Source organism: Varanus komodoensis, unplaced genomic scaffold (assembly GCF_004798865.1).
Source record: "Varanus komodoensis strain SLA01 unplaced genomic scaffold, ASM479886v1 scaffold8, whole genome shotgun sequence".
NCBI classification, from domain to species: domain Eukaryota; kingdom Metazoa; phylum Chordata; class Lepidosauria; order Squamata; family Varanidae; genus Varanus; species Varanus komodoensis.
Window position 1 is genome coordinate 10,649,400 of NW_025336481.1, and position 24,603 is coordinate 10,674,002.

At 44.4% G+C, this 24,603-nt stretch overlaps 1 protein-coding gene across 1 annotated transcript; it reads left to right on the plus strand.

Annotated features, from left to right (window-relative positions):
- Positions 1-2,273: 2,273 nt before the first annotated feature.
- On the plus strand, positions 2,274-9,983 carry LOC123036476 (androgen-induced gene 1 protein-like). Its single transcript, XM_044455755.1, has 6 exons — positions 2,274-2,441; positions 3,376-3,519; positions 5,456-5,557; positions 8,105-8,220; positions 9,244-9,395; positions 9,958-9,983. Exons 1-6 carry the CDS (start codon positions 2,274-2,276, stop codon positions 9,981-9,983), a joined length of 708 nt encoding a protein of 235 aa, XP_044311690.1.
- Positions 9,984-24,603: the final 14,620 nt, after the last annotated feature.

The following is a 24,603-nucleotide window of genomic DNA, read 5'->3' on the forward strand; positions in this document are numbered from 1 at the left end:
ATGGGTCCTCAAACTACAGCCCGGGGGCTGGATTCGTCCCGCCATGCCCATTTGGATCCACCCCACGCACCCACGCCACCGCCCACCTCGCCCCACACATGGGGAGGCAGCGGTTTGCTCGCTCGCAGAAAACGATCTCCAAGTGAGCGGGCCACTGCCTCGTGCACCCACCTCGCGATGCATGCCCACCCCCGCCTCCCCTCCCTGCGCGTTTGCCTCACCTTGCCTCACCGCGTGCCCCACCCCTGCCACAGTGCGCACACCTGCACACACCACCTTTCTGGCCCACGCCCAGCACCCGCAGCTTCCAACTTGCCCCCTGGTGGAAAAGTTTGAGGACCCCTGCTATAGGAGATGGGGCAGCAGCCTCTCCTCTGCTTCCATCTTGTCCCCAACAATCCTCAGGACTCTCAAGCCCTGCTGCCTTCACCCCCAAAGGATGCAAGACATACAGTGTCCAAACAGCCTGCCAGAGAACTCTCCCAGGCAGAATGCACACCCTCCATCTCTGGTATGGATGCCCATGCTGATGTGCCTGGCTGCAAGGGAAAGGCAGCCCCTGGCAGTGTGAGTCCTGCACACAAGGGGTCATGCACACCTGTGCTGTAAGGAAGGGAGTGATGTGGAATTGAATGACTTTATTTTGGTAATAGACCAGTAAAAGGAGAGGTGTGGATGAGTGTGCTTGTACAGTGTCACAAAGCAGGGCAGAAGAAAGGAGTGCTCCTCCAGCAAGTAGTCAGTTGCTTCACTGCATAAACCACTAAGCCTAGAAACAGCTGACTGCAGCCACATCCAGAGGAGTGTGTGAGCAAATGAGGGAGAGGAAGACAATATAGGCAAGAGCAGTACAAATGGGAATTGGTTTTCAGCTGTAAGGGCTGATGGAATACTGGCCACTATTAGAAGGAAAGAGAAGCATGGAAACTGCACACCTGTCTGAACCTGGGACACAAGGTAACCATATGGCATGGCTCGAACCACTAAAACAATAGCAGATAAAAGCAAAATGGGAAAGCATACAAACTCCAAAGGAACTAACCGATTAAAGAATTGCTTCACAAAACAGGAGAGATGAAAAACCCGCCCTCCTCCTGCTGTATTCTAACTCATACTTCTTTGATTTCTGCCACAGCCTTCACCAACCTCATGCCTCCCAGACATGTTTGGACTGCAACACTCAGAATTCAGTCAATGGTCCTGCTGGATGGGAATTCAGGAGTTGGAGTCCAAATGCCTCTGAGGGCCACCAGATTGGGGAAGGCGGGTGTATGGAATATGTGATATGTAGTCAGCCAGCAAGTAGCATTCCCCTTCTTTTGTGATTTCTTCTTTTTTGTGATTTTTTTAAAATTAAGACATTTGTAACATGGGATAAATGTGGGTGCACTGAACTGGAAAAGGCAATATATTTGCCAGTATGTCTTGCCATTAACTGCAAGTGATGCAATTAGTAGCCCTGAGATGAGGGATGCTGCCTGTGTAAGTGGCTACAGGGCATCAAAGCCCCCACATTTGTGTTGTTCACTGGCTATGTGAAAAGCTGATCATTCACCAGTTCACTGCTTCAGGGCCAATCCCTAGGGCACAATCCCATGCAAGTCTAGCAGAAAATGAGATTAAGACTCCCAGTCTTCTCCCAGGAGTTTTCTCTGCCTAAGCATGCATAAGATTGCATGCTGACTAGCCCACGGCATGCCATGGCTTCCTATGGCAGCCTTCTCCAACCTGGCACCTTCCACATCTGCTAGACTACAATTCCCATCACTCCCAGATACTGACTAGAATCAACGGGAGTTCTGGCCTGATACCTGCACGACAAGGGGCTGGACAAGGCTACCCTATGGCAATGCTCTACCGCTCTCCTTTGCAAGGCGGTTCACAGCGACTGAGATCAGGAGAAGACGGAGCTGAACCCAGTTTGAGGGGAAGAGCGACCCAGTTGCATAGGAAAGCAAATCGCTGGGGAAGGAGCCCAAGAACCTTTCGACGGGAACAGGGAATGCTTTCGATCTTAGCTGGGAAGATCTATCGAAGGGGGAGACAGGAGGGGGAGCACGAGTGTCTCCCGCCCACCCCCGCGCGCCCTACGCAATGGTACGGCCCCCCACGGCCACTGTGAGGTGAAGAAGCGTCGCGAGCCGGCGAGGGCGCCCACCAGCTTCAAAGCTGCCAAAGATGGCGGCGGGCGGCTGAGCGGCAAAGGTCCACGCTGCTGCGGCTGCGCGAGGCACGGCCACGGCCCGCGCGGCCGCTCCCTCGCCCGCGCTAGTATGGCTTTGGCGCTGCGGGGTCAGCGGGCCGTAGCGCTCCTGCACTTCCTTTGCTTTCTCTGGGCGGTTTTCGCCCTGAGCCAGAATTTAGGGGTGCCCAGGTCGGTCCGCAAAGAGCAGGACAAGACCTACGCCGGACAATGGAAATATCTCACCTTCCTTAACCAGGTGGTGACGGTGAATGACAGCCGCTATGCTGAGGGGCGGGGAAGAGGAGGAGGGAGAGGCGCCTGCGCGACATTGATTCGCCATCGTGGCACGTGCAGAGGCGGGGCCTTTGGGAGTAGGAGCCAATGGGAACGCGGGCAAGCGGGAAACTGCGAGAAGGCGCGTGCCTCCCCTGGGGCTCCTCGAGCCTGCGGAGGTTAGGCTAGCTTATCTGTTTGAGTCCTCTCCCGCGCTATTCTTACGAAGAACTCGAAGAGGCTTACATCATTCGCCTCCTCCTGCTCTCAGTCTTATCCCCACAACAACATCCCTGCGAGGTAGGTTGGGCTGAGAGTCTGGCCCAAGTCACCCAGCTGGCTCCATGGCTGCGCGGGGACTCGAACCAGATCGCCTGGGTCCGCGCTCTTAACCACTGCACCACACCGGTGGTTGAAGAAAGGTTGGCTCTTGGCAGTTGCTCGTGCCTCATTCCGTTGATGTGCACGTTCATTTCAAGTGCTCCAGCATTTCATTTAAAGCTTGTATTAAGATAATTGAGACCCAGTATGACATGGTTCATATGAAGGTGAGCTGACCAGGTCAACTTGCAATCCACCCAAAGGCGTTCCTCTCCAAGCAATACACCTCTGACTGAAGTTTCCACAAAGCCATCTGCACTGATACCCATGTGGTGGGAGTCCCACCCCTGAGAAGTTACATACGGGATTGCCTAACTCCAACATAGGCACAAAGGGAGAGGGAAGGGGCTCTGTCCAGGCCTCCAGAAGGAAACGAACTGCTGCATACATATTATGGATAGACACTGTGAAAATGTGTCCTGACCAAAATCAACTGGCAATAGACTGTTTCAGGTCCTTTGCGTTGTTAGAAAATTAAGGAATATGTATTTGTTTATCAAATAATCTAATTAAATAATTTGATTGTAATTCCATAGGTTCTACAGACAATACTTTATGCACTGTGTAGCCTAATTGATGTTGTTGCTCTGTGTATCCCTTCCAAAGAAAAGCGTGTCTCCTATGTAGTGGTGCCAATCAGAGATTTTATCTTCTCTGCATTTGTTTTCCCTGTTGGCTTAGTAAGTAATTACTGTATTCATCATCATTCAAATACTTACTACTATAGTTAGCTTTATGGGTCGAAAGAAAGCAAAGTGCTTGATAAATTATTTTAGGTGCTGTTTCTTCACTTTTGAAGCACATTCCCTTATATTAAGGACTGAGGAAGCCAAGTCTGGTAGCAGGGTTCCTACTTGTGTGTGTGCTTCTAAAATTGGTTAGGTTAATGGCTGCAAACAACTGAATGTTCTCACTGGTGAGTCCACAGTTTTTGGGACTCTCTCCTTGGCCTCTTCAGACCAGAAGAGAGTCTCAGTATCAGCTGGTACCCACTAGAATGGAACACTAGAGCCAGGGGGTTCATGGCTAAAGCAGCAATGCATTGCGCAGAAGAGGGGAACTAAAGCAAATCGATTTTGGACTCAATTGCACAGCAAGCTACAAAAGCACTCCTTTGAATCCACTCTTTTCTGCTCCAGTAAAAACCCAGATTTCACAGAGAGGAGAAACCCAGCCTACTAACTTCAAGATCATTTCAAGTAAAAGCAAAACTTTGTCTCTCACTTAAGCTCTCTCTCTCTGCTTTGGCATTAAACAATAGAGATCACATCATAAAGAAAAACAGGAGTTTCTATACCAGGCTAGTCTGGTTGCTCATTGAGGAGCAAGTGAAAAACAACAAAGGACCATTATAATCTTCTGTGCAGATGTAACTGACAAAAAATACTCAAACTATGATCATCGGTGTTAGACATGTATTTATTTATATTGTTATCTTTTATATTGTTATTTATTTTATATTGTTAATTTTATATTGTTATTTTTGTATTTTATTGTATTTTATTTTGTGTTGTGAGCCGCCCCGAGGCTTCAGCAAGGGGCGGCATAGAAATGTTTTAATAAATAAATAAATAAATAAATAAATAAAATATTTGCTGTATTTTTATCCTGATTTTCAGATGATAAATGTAGTAGTATTCAGCTATTATTTTCCAAAGCAACTCAGATCAATGAAAGATACAGGCCCTGCCACCAGCCTACCCACTAAAATGATGAGATACTATGGAAGAGGTGTGGAGGGGGGGAAAGCAGAGGTAACAGTTTTCAAGGCCCAAACAAGGTGATGACCTATGCATAGGCTTTTAAATGGATTTAGGCAAGGCCAATCTTTTCTTGCTGGTGTTCTTGCTTAGTTGCTCTCACTCCTTTTGCCAATAGTTGGAACTAGAGTATTCTTTCAACTTGCTACCGCAGTCCTGGAGCAATTCTCAGCTGGATTCAGGTATTCTTCCTGGAAGGAAAGAGTACAACATTATATGGATGCACAGGTGCCACTTGTCCGAGTTTTAACTCATGAAAACTCCCAAGAGCCAAGCTTTGTTTGCTATTAATTGCTGTTAATCTTTGCATAATATTTCTTGTTATGGAGATAAGCACATCAGGAAAAACAGCCTGAGCAGCCTTTGGACCATAGGAGATGGGGAGGTTCTCTTACTGCTAGGATTCCAACAAAAATTTTCTCTCCAATGCTTATATGTATATTTCAAGGAACACCTTTATTATCACCGGTGGAAGCTTCCCTTGAAATGTGAATAGTAGCTTCACATAGCTATTCTTATTGGAACTGTAATGGAGAAAAGGAGTTCCTCACCCCACAGTGTCCCTGGGATACACAGACTACTCTGCAATTGCTGTGTACATAACAAAATGCACCATAATTTATTATGTAATATTATGTGTATTTGTGTCTTACAATGTACAGTACCTAGTTTTACTTGGTCCTGATGTGTTCAGCGTTAAGGTTTTTTTGCCTGAAGATTTTTTGAAAAAAACCTATACTCCAAAGTGTTAAAGGAAAGGATTAACAAAAATATTTTGAAGTTGAAAAATATTAAAATGGCCACAGTCTCCATTTGTGTGTGATTCTTATCAATGTCCAAATGCTTTTATCCACAGTTTGTAGCTGTTGCTTTTTGGGGCTTGTACGCATATGACAGAGAGCTAATATACCCAGCAGAGTTGGATGCTATCAATCCAAGTTGGCTTAATCATTCTATGGTAAGTATATGGTTCTCAAAATATTTCTTTTGATCTGTGCAGTCTGTTCAGTCTTAATCTGGTCATAAATATGCTGCAAAATTTGGTCTATGGGACCAATAGGTCCTGTTGGTTGGTGGTTCGGGCTTTGGAGAAGGTGAGTTGAACCTTGTCCTGAACGGGGTTGCACTCCCTCCTAGGGACAAGGTCCGCAGCTTGGGAGTGCTCCTCGACCCGGAGCTTTCACTCGAAGCTCAGGTGACAACAGCGGCGAGGAGCGCTTTCCTCCAGCTTCGGCTGATTCATCAGCTGCGTCCCTACCTGGAGTACGACTGCCTTGCAACAGTGACTCATGCGCTGGTGACTTCCCATCTTGACTTCTGTAACGCGCTCTACGTGGGGCTACCCTTGAAGACGGTCCGGATACTTCAATTGGTTCAGAATAGAGCTGCCAGGCTGCTGACGGGGACTGGATGTTATGTTCACATGACTCCAGTTCTCCGTCAGCTTCACTGGCTCCCCATTGAAGTCTGGGCCCAATTCAAGGTGTTGGTAATGACCTATAAAGCCCTAAATGGCTTGGGTCCTGGTTACCTGAAGGAGCACTTACATCCATATATGCCCAGTCGCCCACTGAGATCGGCGGGAGAGGCCCTTCTCCGGGAGCCCTCCGTGAGAGAAATTAGGAGGGTGGCTACTCGGAGGAGGGCTTTCTCAGCGGTGGCGCCTAAGTTATGGAATGCGCTCCCCAGAGAGGTCCGCCTGGCACCGTCGTTATTTGTTTTTCAGCGCCAGGCAAAGACCTTTTTATTTAAGCAACATTTTAAATGTTAATACTACTGAATTTTATCTGGCCAGGGCGGCTTATTTTATATTGTGTGTTTTAAATTATTATGATTATTTTATATGTATATTTTAACTTATTGGTTTTATTTATTGTTGTAAGCCGCCCCGAGGCTTCGGCAAATGGGGCGGCATAAAAATGTTTTAATAAATAAATAAAAATAAAATACTACTCTCGAGTATTATACAGTGGTACCTTGGCTCACGAACTTAATACATTCCAGGACTCTGGTCGTGACCCAAATTGGCCATGAGCCAAGTTAAATTTCCCCATAAAGTTCAATGCAAATAAGATTAATCTGTTCTGTAACTATTTTTTTTAATCAGAAAAATGTAAAGCAAAGTGACAAAGAACAACAAAGATCGAGGCCATCTCCCCTCCCACCCCGAGCACGAGCGCGGCCATCTCCCCGCCCCTCCAACACGACCACAATCGCGGCTGTCATCCCTGCACACTGGAGGGGAAGAGACAGGCGCAATCACGGGCGTGCTGCGGGGGGAGATGGGGGCGAGCGTGGGCACGCTCGGAGCAGGGGGAGCCAGGCGCGATCATGCTGGTGGGGGAGATGGCTGAGATCGCGGTTGCGCTCCTGCAGAGAAGACGGGCGCAATCAGGGGTGCGCTTATGCAGGAAAGACGTGCATGATCGCGGCCATCTCCCCACTCGGGCCGCCACCCAATGCAGAGTTTGCAACCTAAGTCAAAATGTTTATGAAATTTTTGTTTGCGACCCGATTTGGTCATGAACTGAGGCATTCGTGAGCCAAGGTACCAGTGTATACATAAACAGTGACCAAAATCAAGCACATGCGTTTCCCCTTCTTCAGCAGTACATGCCAGAAGGGGAGAGTAGAAGATGCACTTCCCATTTTAAACCAACCAACGTTTCCTGTTATGTTTGTACTTGGGGAACTGTAGTTAGTGAACAAGCCAGAGTAGCTTGTGCTTCATTTACACAAGTACAGCATTCACGGCTGCAGCATTGGGCATAATTCCGTTCATGCCCTTTACTCAGAATAGGAGTGGGGGAGAATATATTGCATTACAGCAGCCACACCCCAGCATCCTGTGCAGTACAGTTCTACATACTCGAAGTGTGCATAATATTAAACCAAAATAATGCGTCTGTTCAATCTTTATGTCCTGCAGTCTTTACAGAACAAAGCCACTGCCTTTGGCTTTGGTAGGGCTGTGTTCTAGATATATTTCATCTCGTACTTTGCATGCCTGTGTGTGGTCCCTTAAAATAACAGAACACATTCCTGGATACAGAAGTTTCAACAGGAGGTGGGGAATTCACAGGATTTTTCTGCTTTATAGCTAGCCCATAAAAACATTTTCCTTGAGATAAACATGGAACAGAAATATAAAAGATGTCCTGTTGGGGGCTAGTGTGGTGCAGTGGTTAAGACTGCAGGACTAAGACTCAGGAACTCTGGATTCTAGTCCCCACTCAGCCATGGAGCTCACTGGGTGTTTTGGGGCCAATCACAAATTCACAGCCCAACGTACCTCACAGGGTTGTTGTTGTGAGGCTAAGACTGAGAGGAGGAGGAGAATTATGTAAGATCCCTTGTGTTCCTTGAAAGAAAAAAGTGGCATATGAATAAAATAAATGAATAATATTGAGTGTGACTGAAACAACTGTAACACACAGTAAAGCTTTGTTTTCATTCGCACCATATGCTTCCAGCTCTGATACTTACATATGATCTTGATTTTTAGCATACTACTATTCTGCCACTACTTGTAGTTGAGCTTGTTATATGCGCACACAAGTATCCTCGTCGGATGACAGGGATTTTGGGACTTTGTGCTTTCGCAGCAGTATACCTCATGTGGTAGGTATTCAGTCTTTTTCCTGATGTACTTGCAGAATACAAAACATTTGTACTCAGTTTGCTTAGGTATTATACTTCATTCTATATTAGCTAAAAGCTATTTAAGAAAAATGCAAGAAAAGTATGCGTGTGTATATTAACAGTAAGAAGAGCCATATTATAGCCCATCAAAGAGCTATCTAGTCCAGCATTCTGTTTATTCAGTGGCCAATCAAATGCCTGTGGGAAGCTGTGAAGTAGGAGAGAAATGCAGCAGAATATTCCTACCTGTGTTCCTAGCAATTAGCATACAGAGGCATTCTGCCCTTGATACTAGAAGGCAATATATGGTAGTCATGATTACTAGCCTTTGATATTTTTTAACTTCCATAAATCCATTAATGTGTCTAAGTCACTTTTAAAGCCATCAAAATTGGTGGCCATTAGTGAAATTTGTGGTAGTGAATTACACAGTTTATGCATCTGAATCTCCTGCTGTTTAGCTTCATTGGATGACCCCACTTTCTTCATACTATGTATAATTTTATATACCTTTATCTTTTCTCCCCTTTTTTCTACTCTAACCAGCCCCAGATATTACAGTCTCTTCTCACAGGGGAGTTGCTCCAGTCCTTTGATCATATTGTTTGCCCCTTTCTGCACATGGAAGTCTGTTTGCAATGACCTCTTTGAACTAATTTACTTTAATTCCTCTGTGATGTTAAATTGGCCATAAAATAACGTAAATACTACACAAACAGTGCATATTGTTCAAATGTTACTTCCTAAATTACCATGAATCTGGCCCCATGATCTGGCCACCTTTGTTTCTCATTGATTTATATCAATGGGATTTTCAAGAGATCAACATTTTGTATAGCATTCAATGTTTTAATGAAATCCACATTCACCCAGCACAATTTTCTGCCTGTAATTTCCAGCAAACCTAGGGTAGTATTTCATGTGACCTCAGAAATAAATGTAATCAGCTAGCATTCTTTCTAATTTATGGTTTCTTACCATTATATTTATCTTTGTATATAGGATATTTTGGGTGCACCATGTAGGTGGAATTTGGGCATATCCCATTTTAGGAGTGCTTGGTCCATGTGAAAAGGCTATATTTCTCATCTGTGCTGTTTGTGTAATGATAACCTTCTACTTCCTTGGGGAGCAACTAACTAAATGGTTGTGGGGTAAGTAAAGCCTATTTTATTTTGGATTTTCAGCGACCTTCAGTGTTTTAGCAAACACAGAAGACTTTGTTTTCTCAAGTAATCACAACGGACACAGTATTTTACCCTCCTAGCTTCATCTCTGCACAAAGCAGTTTCCAATGCATTTTTATCCACCAAAAGGCCACCAGGCAGGCTGCTGTGTCCTGGACGATCAGAAGCAGTCTGACCATGCCACGAGGCCTTCCCACACCATGTATAATTATCCTTCCCCTGATCCACAAGCCACTTTCAGCAGTCATCCAAATATGCCATGCAGTGATGCCTTGAAGAGGCTCTTGTGACCAAGCATCTGTATGTGAGGTGATACAGAACCCCACGTTGCCACGCAAAGCTAAGCACATTGCACCCCCAGCCGAAGACGGGGTGGGGGAAAGCCCAGTAGAACAACCACGTGGATCTCTTTCGTACACAGAGAACATCAGGTGGGTGGGCTCTGCTTGCACGTATACTTCATGCTTATTTTATGTGGTTGTTTTGTTGTGCCAAATAATCTAAACCTAAGCCTTTTTTCCTCCCCCAGCAAAACGTAGGAAGAAGTGCACATAGAGGGAAAGCCGGAAAAGGAATAAGGCCATTAAAATTGCAAGCTAATTTAAGGAACAGAGTGCAACGTTAATCATGATAAAAGCATTTGTTACAACTGGTTCTTAAGTACACAGAAAATAGCATTTTTGTAATATCATGGAAGAAATGCATTTTTGCAATATCAGTGTCCAGTATGTTGGAATAAGATTAGATCAAATAGTACATTAAAAGTGTGAGGTATTTCAGGTGCATTTCATTCTTTTTTTTCCTCTCATTTTTTTAAAAAATCTGAAACTTGAAATATGCACAAAAATGTGGCATGTATTTTGGGGTAGAACATAGCAGCTTCCTCCTGGAAGGAATGGGTAAAGGAGCAGGGCTTTTTAGTGCACCAGGTTCTGTACTGGCCTCCTGCAGCCCTACCAAGGCTGAAGGCAGTGACTTTAACCTATAAAGGCTTAATTGAGTAATCCCACGCTGATTGACTAGGCTATGGCGAATACCGAGGCTTTGGCGAATGGGGCGGCATAAAAACGTTTTAATAAATAAATAAATCTGTACATCAGGTTCAAGCAATAGCAAAACAGAAGAATTTTCTCAATGGCTATGGTACAGTTGTTCAATTCCTTCCATCTGGAAGCTCGTCAAAGTCCTTATATATTTGGGATGACTTTTGGTTAAAATTTGGAACAAATGTAACTCTTCCATTTGGTAACCAGGCTTAAGGAAAGGGTTTGAGCAATTTTAAAATGTTTTAAAATGTACTGTTCCTCTGCCTGTGGGAAAGAACAAAATTAGAAGTCAAATAAAGTACTTTTTTTTGTCCACAGACATGGACTAGAACCCTAAATGTTGCTGCGCATGCATCATGTATGTGTGACCATAAACATGCATGATAGCAATAGCTTGAAGAAACATTGGCACCTGCGTGGGTGCCACCTCCATGGAAGAAGCTCTTCATAGGAATACACTTGCACAGGAGTACACCTTGCGAAACCCTGACCCACAGCCTAAAAGAGGTGATCCCATTTAAAGCCCATTGACTTCAAAACTAGCAAGTATTTCACATGCAGCTCCCCTATTGAAACCAATTGAGCTTAAATAAGCTGAACATGCCTAACATTTCATTAAATTAAATGGGAGAAATTAAATTGTACAACATATTCCTCAAATCAAAGCCACATATGTAACACTTTGATCCTAAATATTTATACTGGGGCATTCTGCCTGTTGTACTGCATGGGAATATCAGCTCAGCATTAACTTATGGGCACCATGCTAATGCCATGCACAAAGCTTTTGGCAATGATAAGCTTATTATGAAGTATCATGTGGTGCCTGGTTCAGGGTGGGGGAGCAGATTCCAGCAGGGGTGCTGTTTTCCTGCCTGTATTTATTTATTAAAACATTTTTATGCCGCCCCATTTGGGGCGGCTTACAACACTAAGTTAAAATAATTATAATATAAATTAAAAATATAAACATGAAATTAAAAATACAAAAATACAGTATAAAATAAGCCACCCTGGCCAGATAAAATCCAATAGTATTAACAGTTAAAATGCCGCTTGAATATTCTACTCTGTCTCTGTAGGATGAGCGTAACAGAATACCATGAGATATTTTGCTTTAGGTGCAAATATGTCTAAGGCCAATAGCTCTTAGTAGTCTTTGTCCTAAAAGCAAATTTGGTATTGGAGGAAGAGTTAAGATTAAGTTAGCCAAGTTAGGGTCAGTGCAGCATAGGACCACAAGGATGGTGGCCGGAAAGCCATATGAGGTGAGATCTCATATGAGGGAAGTGGGTCTTTTGAGCCTGGAGAAGAGGAGACTCTGAGGGGATCTGTTGGTGACATATAGGTATGTGAGGGGGTGTCACACTGAGGTGGGTAGAGACCTGTTGTCCCCTGCAGAGATGGGCAGGATGTGCTCCAATGGAGCAAAGCTCAGGGAGCCAAGGTTTAATTTGGATGCCAGGAAGTATTTCCTGACAGTTAGGACCCCAAGGGTATGGAATGGGCTTCCACGGGGGGTGGTTGAGGCTCCATCGGTGCGGGTGTTCAAGGACAGGCTAGACATGCACACGGTAGGCATGTCGTGAGCAGAACCGGCTAGAGCCAGGGGGTCAGACTAGATGGCCCGGGAGGCCCCTTCTGACTCACTCTGTTTCTATGTTTCTAAGATCAGTCTGTCAGAAATAATGATTGTGAGAAGAGTAAGAGTGTTACTGTGTATATGTTATACTACAAGGCTTTGGGAAAGAATATTAGGACTTGTTAAGAGAATGAATCACTGAGATAGCTTCACATGATTAGGTTATCTTGTAACTGCTGTTAGGAAGTTTACTTCATTATAGCCCTGCACCATCTATCTTATATTTATTCTGTGGCCAGGAAGATGGGGTTCCTTTTCCTGTAGAATCTTGCATGAAAGGTTGGATTTACAGGAAACCAAGCTGTTTTTAAAATCAAGCTGTTTTTATGATAGTAAGCAATCTCAAGTGCTATATTTCTTGGAAAGGCAAGGTACAAATAAAATCAGGAAAGTTCAGGTGTTGCCTTTTGAATTTTTAAGAATCTCTTTTAGCCATATTCCATTTTTCTTAATATATAATGCAACCTTTTTACTTGCTTGTATCTGTTTCAGATATTTTATCAATAAATGTTTTCAAGAATTGTGCAAAGGAAAGCATCATGTCGGAGCTTAACTGTTCTTGATGCTATTCACATGTTCTTCATTTACATTTATTTAGAATATTTTTAAATCTTTTCTCAGACAAAAAAGTCTCACAGAGCAGCTTATACAAATCGGTAAAACACACGTCCCTGCCTGTAGGTTTACTATCTAAAAAGATAGGACTCACATGGAAAAAGGAATAGGGAAGACTGACTGACTGACTGACTGACTGACTGACTTTCAGCAGGCTAAATCGAATGGCCTGCTTTTTCCTCTTACCTGTCTAGCCTGAGGTTATCTCTTGCACACTTAGTGCATAAGAAATAAAAATGTATACCCCGTTCATCTGACAGTCATGTTTAACTTTCCTTCAAGGCTTGAAACTCCAGTGTCTTCACTCCATTTTTTTTTTCTGTCATGGCTTATAGTTTTCAGTCTGTCAAGCCTACTTACTCCAGGGACTTGCGGGGCCTTCAAGGTGCCCATGCAGCTTCATATTCCCTGCCCCCCCCCAAAATAATTTTTATTTTTTAAAAAAACTTGAAAAATGTTAGGATGCCATTTCTCCTTCCTGTTCTCAGTGGTTGGGCAGGCAGAAAGAGAAGGAACGCATTGTTTCTTACCCAGGTGCAGTCTTCTGACCACAGAGACCTTTCCCCTTCTCTCTTTCCCCACACTACTAGCCCCTTGTTTAGCTACTTCTCTCTCCTCCCACTTTGTCTTGCTGTATTCTTAGTCATCATCTTATCTTGGGGCCCTGGGGTTATTACTGATCCCTCCAGACCCTGAGACAATTATTGGCTTCCATGACTTTAATTAGCACAAACTTTAAACAGGTGCAAACAAATTCTAAATCAAACTCACTGGTCAGGGCACAAATCTGGCTGCTTTTTTGGACAGGTAAAGCCTTGCGAGGGGCAAATCCAATTATTATTATTTATTATTATTATTATAACATTTCTATGCCGCCCCTTGCCGAAACCTCGGGGCGGCTTACAACACGATAAAATACAATGAAATACAATAGCACATAATAAATTACCATTAAATACAAAATACAAAAAATACATTGGTTTACAAATATAAGATTAAAATTATCAGTATAACTTAAGTAAATAAAAATATAGGAGGAGAAAAAGAATTGCTGAACCCTTCCCTGCTAAGACAGAAAAACTAGGTTTTTCCCTATATAAAGTCATGTTGTTGTTTGAAATGTCAGCTCATGATCTTAATTTATATGATCTCAAATACATGGAAAATCTTCACAAAAATATGCTATAGTTAATAAAAAGTTTATCATTCTAATATATAATGAAATGAGTCATCTGCAGTAGCTAATATATTGTTGCCTGAGGCATTGTTTAGTAACGCATAACAAAAACAGAAAAAGAAAAACACATCCACCCACCTGTGTTAATATAATTAGGTTTATTTCCAAACTGGACAAACTCTATCAAAGTTATAGAGCCAAAATGTGTCTATACATATTGGGAATATACAGAAAGAAAAACAATCGCCACCAAGGTTAATAAATCGTAATGACTTCCCACGTAGATGTTTTAATAAGGTGATGTGCAATCCCACTGCAAGCAAATTGGAAAGACACCTTTTATCAATATAAACATGTTTAAGGTTTACTGTTTCATTCTTGAGAATATTTTAGATATATGCTATTGTGCACCCATTTACTATTTGATTATGGTAACATCAATCCACCAGCAAGTTCTTCTGCACTTGCTGCATTGAAATGAAAGCAGGTTCTTCAGAGACTTTTCTGCGTTGCTTATATGCATACTTGCATTTTACATCTATATGTTATACTCGTATGTATTAGGTGGCTGCTAAACAGCACCCAGATGGCCATAGGGTCTTACAGATTCCAGGCTACAAAGTCAGAAAATTGCTCCAACGTTGAAGCTGAGGAGCCATGCTCAGGTCCCCCCGCTCCACCCTGCAGCCAGGGTAGAAGCAACTGTGACAGTGGCTTTTCCAAGGTTGAAAGGATAACCATGGAGAAGGGCTTTTGAGGGCAAGGTGGGAGACTAGGATACCAAGATGCTGGCAGTACCTCAGCTCCCTTCCCTCCCACTCCAGCAGCCAACATAGATGGCTTGAACTTGGCTGTCCTCAGTGCTTTGCACAGCGAGAAACACAGAAGCAACTTTTTCCTCTGCACTTCTCCCACCCCTCTTAGGAGGCCACAGACTTCTCAGTTTGAGGGACTATCTGCATCTGCATAGATTTGTGCCCTTAGTCTCCAATTTTCCAGGAACAAAACTGCTAATAGTATCCTTAATTTAATATAGACTGAGTGACATTTGCTGACCTAATTTGAAAGAACCATGTTAAATATCAAAGGGGTAGTCATATTAGAGTCCTCATACAACAGAGTCCTCTGCTACCTTAAAGACTAATTTACTGTGGAATAAACTCTATAAGCCAGATACTTGTATGACATATAATCTTCAGTTGGCACTTACACAGATGGTACAGAAAATAAATACACAAGCCCTGCATCAACGTTTGAGTTTTCTTTGGGGGTCTCACCAACTGAAGTGTGGAGCGCTCCAAAGAGAGTTCTGCATATTGTGACATTGGGCTGGATGGGTGGCCTACAGGGCTTAATTTGGCTTGTGGACTCTAGTGGAGGTTCCATACCCCCAGGCTACAAAATGGCAAATGAGGGGTTATTTGCAAGGTTTATACACTGCTCTACATTCAGTAAAATATCTGAACACTGAGCAATAAAAGGGTGAGAAAAAAATGATACTCAAAATGCAGAATTAATGCATGGTGTGTTAGTCAGAAAGGGCTTGTGTAAATAATAGATGTCTTAGGCAGGTGCTGGAAATGAAACCAACAAGGAGCACAGCCGAGAGGGATCCTGTTAACTAAGGACTCCTTTCCAAGTGGATTCCAAACAGACTATAAGCATATAAGTTGTTTAAATAAATAAATGAAGACTGCAGGTTCAGGCAAAAGCACCAGAGCCCTGGCATGGTGTTAAGAGAGCAGGGGCTTTCTCAAATAGCCTGCTCCCAAGTTGTGTAAATGTAATATGGTGTATGCTGTGACAAAAGTAAGTAAATAAATCCCATAATATGCAAACATTTGCTAGGGATCAAGGGTTTTCAGATGGAGGGCCCCTAGCAATACCATTTAGAAGGCATTGTGCCGCTTTTCCATTTTTTTTTTAATGGGTTTTCTGTTGTAAGTAAAAAGTAAAGAAGCTGCAGGGGAAAAGGGAAATTGTGAATGAACGCTGACAAGACAATAGCAAAAATTTCTCTGCAAAATACCTGGAATGGGTAATTCCATTCAAGCCCTTGGGTAGCCAAATAAATTCTTAAAGGCCTTGGAGAAGGACATTTTAACATCGTGCCAAAACAATGACAAATTTAGGGTCTGCCAGACCACAGTGGAGAGGTTGTTCCTCAGATGGGGAGAAAAAGCCCTCCCTCTTCTTTCCACCCTCAATGCTTCCCTCCAAGTCGGCACTTGGAGGAAGGCTCTAGATGTTGAGCATAGTATCCAAGTAACTTGCAGTTAGGAGAGGCACTCCAACAGGTATTAAGGTCCTAAAGCATGTAAGACTTCATAGGTTAAAACCAGCATCTTCAGATGGGACTGAAACATGCAGGCAGCCAACGCGAGTTTACCAGAACTGGCTGTGTGTTCAGCCCAGTGGGTCCCAGTTTTAATCTGGCTGTTGCGTTCTGCACCAGCTGCAGCTTCTGAATCACCTTCAAGGGCAGCCCCACACAGAGTGCATTGTAAGAATCTAATTTGGCGATTGCCAGCACGTACATTACTGAAACCAGGCTATCCCTGTACAGGGAGGGGCAGAGTTGGACCCCAGCTGGTGTCCACTGAGGTCACCGGGGCCTCAAGTAACAACGATGGACCAAGGAGCACCCTCAAGCTACAACACATGAAGGCAGCCATCTTTTCTGTCTGGGAGATTCTGGGAGTCATAGCACTTTTTCCTATCTAAACATACATGGGATTGCACTGTAACATGAGTTTTAAAGCTGAAGGGCTAAAAAGCTTGGTAAGATAAAGCAGTCTTTTCTCCAGGAGGTTCTTTCAGCCCTCCAAACCATGGAAGGGTGAGGGGGAACGGTCTCTCTCCCAGTTCCACTAATGAAAGCAATTTCATGGGTGGAGCTATTTCACTGGATTTCAGCTTTTTATTCTCCATGATATTGGCTAATAGAGTCATGTATAGCATGCATAAAGTGCACAGAATCATTTTTCTCATAATGTTCCAGGTCAGGGTCTTCCAAGGAAGTAGATCAGCAGTAAGCTCAAAAGGAAATACTACTTTGCACTGCGCATAGGTTTATCTCTGCACATCACACGTGTGGGCTTTGCATCTGCACAGAACATCCTTCAAAACATGCTAGCGGTGCACTTTCCTGGTACGAAACCCACAATCGCTACTCCTGCTCAAACAGGATGGTTCTCACCTTCCCAGACAGGTCCTCTTCAAATACCACGCCAGCCTCATTCAGAACATTCTCGCCCTCACCTGAGCAAAATACTCCCAGTTACTATAAGAAGGCAGGTTTTTAGTGTTCCAGCTTGCCAATACACAAATTGACCGGATACCATGCTCCTAATTGTTTTTCGGCGCCAAGTTAAGACCTTTTTATTTAATCAATATTTGAACAAGTTTTAATATTGAATTTTATTACCATATTTTAATTGCAGCCAGAGTGGGTCATTAATTTATTTATGTTATACTTTTATGTATAGGTATTTTATTTGTGTAAGCCGTCCTGAAGGTCTTGCAAAGGACGGCATACAAATATCATAAATAAATAAATAATTGTCAATACTTCTTTTTAGTAATACTTCAAGTTTGGAGAAGGAATAAAGGGTGGACAAACTAATTTATAGCATTTGCATTCTATAACAAATTTCCTATTGCTGAAAATCTGTTTGAAAAGACTACATTCAGTGTCGCATGAATCATGCAACATGTATATTTCATTCCAAATGCAATGAGTCACTTTTTAATTGAAATGATGCATCATTCATGAACAGAGACAAAAATTCACCACTCAGGAAAGTTTGTGCCGCCTACACAGGACATTCTGGTCTTCTGAAAAATGTATAGAATATAAACTCATTTGAGAAAGAATTCTGTCAGCACACTCCTAAGAGGATGTTTTGCTGTCAGGACATTCTGCTGCTTATCTCTGCTTATAAGAAGCTTTTCTGGAGGTACTAAGAGCACTTAACTAAAAGGCAGGGGGATCAAATTCTTCCCTCCAATGCAAGATCCAGGATGGCCCAAGATGCTTACTCCAGGATATTAGAGAAAAACACTCCATGCATGGTCAGATGCACTCTAGTGTCAGCCTACTTCACACAGGCAGAAGACATGGCTTTTGCTAGGCTTCTCTTTCAAGCAAGTCTGGAGATTTCACGGCAAAACTAATGGGAGAATGTTAGAGTGTAGGAAGCGCCCTGCTGGATCAAACCAAGGGGCCCATCTAGTCCAGCATTCTCTTCGCACAGCTGGCTGCCCACTGGATCCTGCAAGCGGGACAGGATACAGCAGCACCTCCCAGCCGTGTTCCCCACCAATGGGCATCCATAGGAGCACTGCCTCGGATCCCGGAGGCTGCATGCAGTCATCAGGACTGGCTAACGGGCACGGACAGCTTTCTCCACCAGGAGTGTATCCAGTCCCCTCTTCAAGCCATCCAGATTGGTGGCCATTGTGTTGAACACCGCAATTGAACAAACTCCTGTGCAAATAAGATCCTTCCTTTTATCTGTCCCGAATCTTCCTCTGGTGAGCTTCATGGGAAGACTCGTTTGGGTTCTACATTAGGAGAGAAAGAGAAACGTCTCCCTTTCCAGTCTCTCCATATCTTGCCCAATTTTGCCCATCTCTATCATGTCTCCCCTGCCTTTCCTTTTGTCTTTTAAAGCTAAACATTCCCAGCTATAGAAACCTCTCCTCACAGAGGAGCTGCAAGTGCCCTTCCCAGCACCTTTCTCAGCGCTACATAGCACAGTCCTCCAACATACATTTTGGGCACAGAAGTGCCCAGGCTCCACCCTTCACCTCCCCCCCCCCCCGCACCAATTGGGCCCAAAGGACAGGAAAAGCAAATGGGCCAGAATGCCAGTCCTGAGGAGAGAAAAGGCCCATGGAAGGCATCTTGCTCTCATGCTTGCTGCAACTTGGAGCCTGCAGTGTGGTTGATGAAATCAGGACAGACCATCCCAGTTCATAATCATCGCATTACATTTATATTCCACCCATTTTTCCTCTTGTAAGGCACCCAAGGCCAAAGCCACCCACCCACCCATCTTCCTGCTACTCTCCACTTCATCCTCGCAACAACCCAGAGTCACCCAAGGAGCTTCCTGGCTGAGTGGGGATGAGAAAATTTGAGAACTCCCAAATTCCAGTTCGACACTCTAACTCCTACATCACACTGGCCAGGAACTTTAACCTTTAACTTCCAGCAACAAGGAGAGGCATCGGGGTCCGTTGACTGGTTCTTGTTTTAATAAGAAAAGGGTTTCTTTTCGTCAAGGGATAAACTCTGCCTTCAAAAGGATGTGCATGCTTCCATCTGCGGATAATCTGTGTGCAGAATTTGGACACTAAACATGCTTCACCACAGATGTTTCTTCTGCCACATGGGTCCTTACATTGCCTGAAGAAAATGTAACATCTTGAAAAGATTGTCATGGCCAAAGAGGTATGATTTATTACTTTAATTTGAACTGCAACAAACGCCCAGGAATGCAGGACAGAAAACCACCAACTTTATAATTGGCTTTTCTTTTTTTAAGATGAAATATTAGGAAGCAAATGGGAGGAAACCAGATCAGACATGCAGCTGTCTTTTGCCAAAGCGAACATTTCCAAAGCAATTTCACCACAGTATTTTGATAAAGACTTCTGAATCATAGTCTTTTTCACATGACTTGATGCTTTGCAATTATTCTCATCTGTCCAACATTGTTTCCAGCAGCACAGACCCAAAGGATGGCAGCCTGTACTAAGATGCAGTCCCCCTCTTGCTCTGCTCTGCATTCTCACTAGGCGTCTTGGAGGCAGAGAGGAGGAGCTGTACAGCTTCAGGGAGCTTGGTATCCCAGTCTAGTCTCTTTCCCCACCTGCCCCGAAACACCCATTTTAACCTTCTCTGGGGTCACTTTCCCAACCTCAGAGAGCAGCCAGAACAGTTCCTTCTGCACCAGTTGCAAAGGGACAAGAGGCTGCGCTCCAGCTCCCAGCTCTGAGCTACGAATCTGAACTATCCTATGGCCCCACATTTAATACCCAGGACCCACAGGATCATTTCCTCCATGAGGCTGCCTTTACTGAAAATGAAAATTGGGATCTATTGGCAAGAAAAGCAGATTTTTTTAAGATCACTTTGTCAAGTTTTTCTCTGGCTGAAAGAGCTTTGCAAAAAAAAAAAAAAAAAAGAAAGGAAAGGAAAGGAAAGGAAAGGAAAGGAAAGGAAAGGAAAGGAAAGGTGGTTGTTGTCTTTTGCTTATAATTTAATGAATCTTAACATACCTTAAGGGTCCCAATAGCATCATCATCAACTAAATAAAATTGTTCCTATGAGCTGACTCATTCCTCTCTACCTGCCCTACGCCACAAGATAGTACATGACTGTATTTGTTAGGAGTAACTATATCTCTGGGTCTATATATTGATGTTTTTTAAAAAAGAAAAGCACAGTAAATGCTTCTAATATGTACTACTTTTTTGCAATTTGAATTTTGTAAAAAGCAGCTCATTGAAACTTCCTGTGAATTTGTTTTACACACACACACACGTATGCCACAGATCAGAAAGGCTGCCACTAACTCACAGAGGTCCTAGCGCAGTTAAGAAGTACCATCAAGGAAGCTATTGGAGGAAATAAAGCATCCTTTAGGAAATCAAATTCTTGCTCAAAGGATCAAAAAGGGAATTCGGGGGTGGGGGGGATTGTATTCCTCTGATACGTCCCGGTGTGCTACTTTTGCACCTATTCCCAAGACTCCAGGTGTCCAGAAACATGGAAAAGTGCGAGCCACCCCTTTTCCTGGAGCAGAGAGGTTTGTCAGCTTCCTACCAAGGCTCCAGTTCCTCTTAACAGGGTCTTTTCACAAGGCTCCCCATCCATCTCCCTGTCCCTGCACAGGACACATGCAGACAGAAGAGACATGAGGACACAATCAGCATGCAAAACATTTTTTTTAAAGGGTTGAAAATGGATACTCCCTCTAATGCGCTGCTTGGGCACTTCGAAGGGGCTGTCAGTGTGGAGATCAGGAAAAGCCACAGTAGCCCGATCCATTCCCAATCTCAACAGGGACCGCAAAGCAGTGGCGGCCACCCCACCATGTTTGGACGTCTGCGGAGTGATAGGCATTGGTTGTGGCTTGGTCAAGCCCAGCAAGAGCAGTGAGGGATGCTTGCTTGCCTGCTTGCCTGCTTGCCTGCTTGCTTGCTGATTCTGCTGTGTGACTCAATCGCCATTGCTCACAACCCACAGCAAGGAGGGTCTTCCATGTATGCCAACTCATCATGGGTGAAACCAACCCTTCCACAGACCATGAGTTCTCAGGTTCTCGGCATGTTGCAGCAAAGCAAAGCAAACCACCCCAAGGAAACTAGTCTGGGTTCAGACAATACAACAACCCACCATGTCTTGCTGGTGGTGGTGAGGTGTCTTGTGAAGTCCAGTCGTTCCATTTCTGTAAGCCTAGGAAACTTCCTTAGATTTGAAACACCGAGAGCTGCTGGCTGTTTCATAAGTGTTATAAAACTGCTCCCAGCCAACATGGTTACAAAACGAGTTAGCTGGCACCAAACAAGCATCCGGGGCCAAGCAGGAAGAGTCTGTTCATCATCGTGAGGGATGACAGACACATTCTACAGCTAGAACAATGAGGTCACTCCAGTGCAATTTGCAGCACAGCTCTTCCCCCTAGTGGCCGGCTTTCAAACACAAGCACCAACAGATTTGGTGGAAAGGCGCTTGAAAAAATACCAGTTTGCTCAGTGGGCCCCCACATCCCACGTTTTTCTTTGAGGGATTGGGCATGTGCAAGTCTGATAGTGCTGCAGGTTCCTGCAAAAAGCTCTCTGGCCAGACTCAGCCGTGTATCAGAAAGAAATGTGTGCACCAGAAGGGTTAACCTTCTTCCAGCAACATTTTGTTTCAACTGTTTGAGGAGTTCCCTTCCTGCTAGAATACAGGTCACTGAGGAGGGCGTTCCACAGGTGGGGAGACACAACCAAAAAGGCCTTCTCCCTGCCTCCGCTGAACCTTACTTAAGAATAAAGCAGTCATACCAGTACGTGCCCATCTGATCCAGCATGGTCAGCACTGATCGGCAGGGGCTCTCTTGGAGTGCTTTCCTATTGTACCGTGTTCGAACCCAGGGCCTTCTGTTTGCAAAGCAGGGGCCATGCCACTGAGCTGCAGCCCCCACCCCACTTCAGCAGCGGTCATGGGACAATGCCCTCCAGCATGCCTGAGGGCAGCAGGGTAGCCTGGAGAGCCTAGGACAGGCCGAGAACAGCCATAGCTTCCTGCAAGCTGCCAGCACCTGCTGCCTCACCTGCTTCTCAGCGCTCAAAGCCTGCCCAGGTTATGCTCACACTTGGAGTTCTGCTTTAAACATTGTTGCTTAGAAGTGAGTTCCACTGAGTTCCATGGGATTTACTCTCTCCTAAGTATTGCATCCATGCAGACACTGCTCTTGAACTGGAGGACCTGTTGGGTCTGGTTTTAACTTTAACTGGTTTTTTAAATCCTCTTCTTATGTTTATTTTTCTAAACACCTGGGATTAAAACAAATACTTCAAGAATAAATAAATACTAGGGTTAACAACTTCTTTATACAGGTCCAGCCCTCTTCCTTTAACAACAGCTGTTTTTCCTGACCAGAAGCTAGAATGACTGGGGGAAAGCTCCAGCCATTTCATTTCTGTTTACCAGACTGTTGTTAAGGCAAAGGATCTGGGCCGTTTAAAGGACTGGCACCATGGGCTACATGGAAAGCCAAGCTGTTTGGCTTATCGATGCCTCGGCCCAGAAGCGGGATCAGCAAAGATCTTCTGCTAAATAAACCTGCTGATGAGCATTTGGTCTGACAGCAGACAGAGCTAGACATCCAAGGACTAGCTTCATCATCTTTATTTTCAGACAGACAAACATAAACGTTACATAGAGAAGCAGTACTTCCTACGCTTGCAGCGGCAAAAATGAGACTGGCAAAGAACAGGGACGATCCTTGGGATATACCAATGGTGTTTGCAGGGCTGGTCTTGAGGGTGAGCCTGGGCCCCTGCCAGAGTGCCACTGATCAAAGCCCCTGGGTGTGCAGCCGGCTCACCTGCCTCACCTTAGCCCAGACCATGTGGGGGCAGAGAAGGGGGATCAGGGGAAACCTGTTCCCTGCCTTGCTGCCCAGCAAACAAGCAAGGGAAGGTCATTGTGGGGGAGGGGAGATGTGAGAGCAGCAGGCGGCTGTGGCAGAGAGGAGGTGGACTCACCAAGGCAGGCGGGAGGCCCACTGCATAGCCAAGGAATCAGCACCGCATGGTTGTACTGGAGGGTCTGGAAAACGGGATTCTCTGCAAAGTAGTAGTAGCAGTAATACTATTATATTGTATTTATATCCTGCCTTTTTCCTTCTTGTAAGGAACCCAAGGTGGCTTGGGTAGAAGTCCTCCTACACTCCATTTGAGCCTCACAACAGCAACCCTGTAAGGTGGGCTTGGCTGAGAGTGAGTGACTGGCCCAAAGTGACCCAGTGAGCGAGCAGATCCTGGATCTCCCAGGTCCCCAGGCCAACACTCTCACACCACTCCATGCTGGTCTCCAAAAGTAGATTGGCCGCTAAGCATGACTTCATAGATGTTATTTCCTCTTCGCTTAACTTGGATTATTGAAGTTTCCATCTGGAACATATCTTCAAGAGCATCTCTCTGGACTGGAGCATCATTTGAGAGCCAAAGGAAAGGCAAGGGCACGGTAGGTTATGCAAGACAGTAAATGTCTATGTGAATCAGTTAAGAAAGGTCCTATACTTAGTATTTCGTGTATTTTCATCATTACAGTTCCCATGCTGAGTTCTGATGGTCCACAAACAATGTTTTTAATGACTTTATTGTTTGTATATAAAATGACAATGGGGAAAAGCATTATGGAATCAAAGAGACGAGCCACATCTGCATAGCAGTAAGATTTCCTAGCATCATAGCTTCCCATTTTCCTTTGCATTGTTAGTAGTCCCTGCATTTGCTTTTCCACATCTGTTTCTTCTCAGGTCCCCTGGTCTAATGAGCACACCCTTTCCCCATGTCTGTCAACTGTCTCTTTCAGAGCTCTGGAACATGAGGCAGATTTGGCAGTTTATCACTTTCAGATGGACCTTTTAAAAAGCCTTTCTAAGCCAATAATACTCCAACAAGGAGGGCCAAGTGTAAAAGAGGACAATGTCTCTGTACATCTAAAAGTTTTGTAGGGAGATTGAGCAGCTGTCCTTTTTCTTCTCTGTCCTATGTGGTAAAAGCAGCTGCAAAAATTTTGTCCAGTCCACAACTAAGTACTGGACCCATGTCTGCCTGATAGGGCGGTCACTTAAAAATCTCCCCACAGTAAAGAAATCTTTGACCAGGAGACCTGTGGATCTTGCTCCATCTGCTGTCCAGTGCTGTTGATAGGCAGCTTCAGGGCCTGCTTCTTCCTTCTGACAGTTCTGTAGACCAGATTTGGACTGGGTGGGCCTTCAAAAAGGACAGTAGTCTTCTGGTGGCCCTCCAAATACAGAACTGTCCTGTGTAAAAGATGAGACATGGCCACCACACCGCCATCTGGTTCTGTGGCTTTAAGAACTGATCCTGGCTCTGGTAGTGAAGAGCTACAGTTTGCACCTGAGCCCAGTTGTCCAGCTGGGAAATTAGATGGCCGTAGTGGAC

Coding starts and splice junctions, on each gene's coding strand:
- LOC123036476 (XM_044455755.1), top strand. CDS start 2,274: ATGGCTTTGGCGCTGCGGGGTCAGCGGGCCGTAGCGCTCCTGCACTTC. Junction 5,558..8,104: donor GTTGGCTTAATCATTCTATG/GTAAGTATATGG, acceptor CTTGATTTTTAG/CATACTACTATTCTGCCACT. Junction 9,396..9,957: donor ACTAACTAAATGGTTGTGGG/GTAAGTAAAGCC, acceptor TTCCTCCCCCAG/CAAAACGTAGGAAGAAGTGC.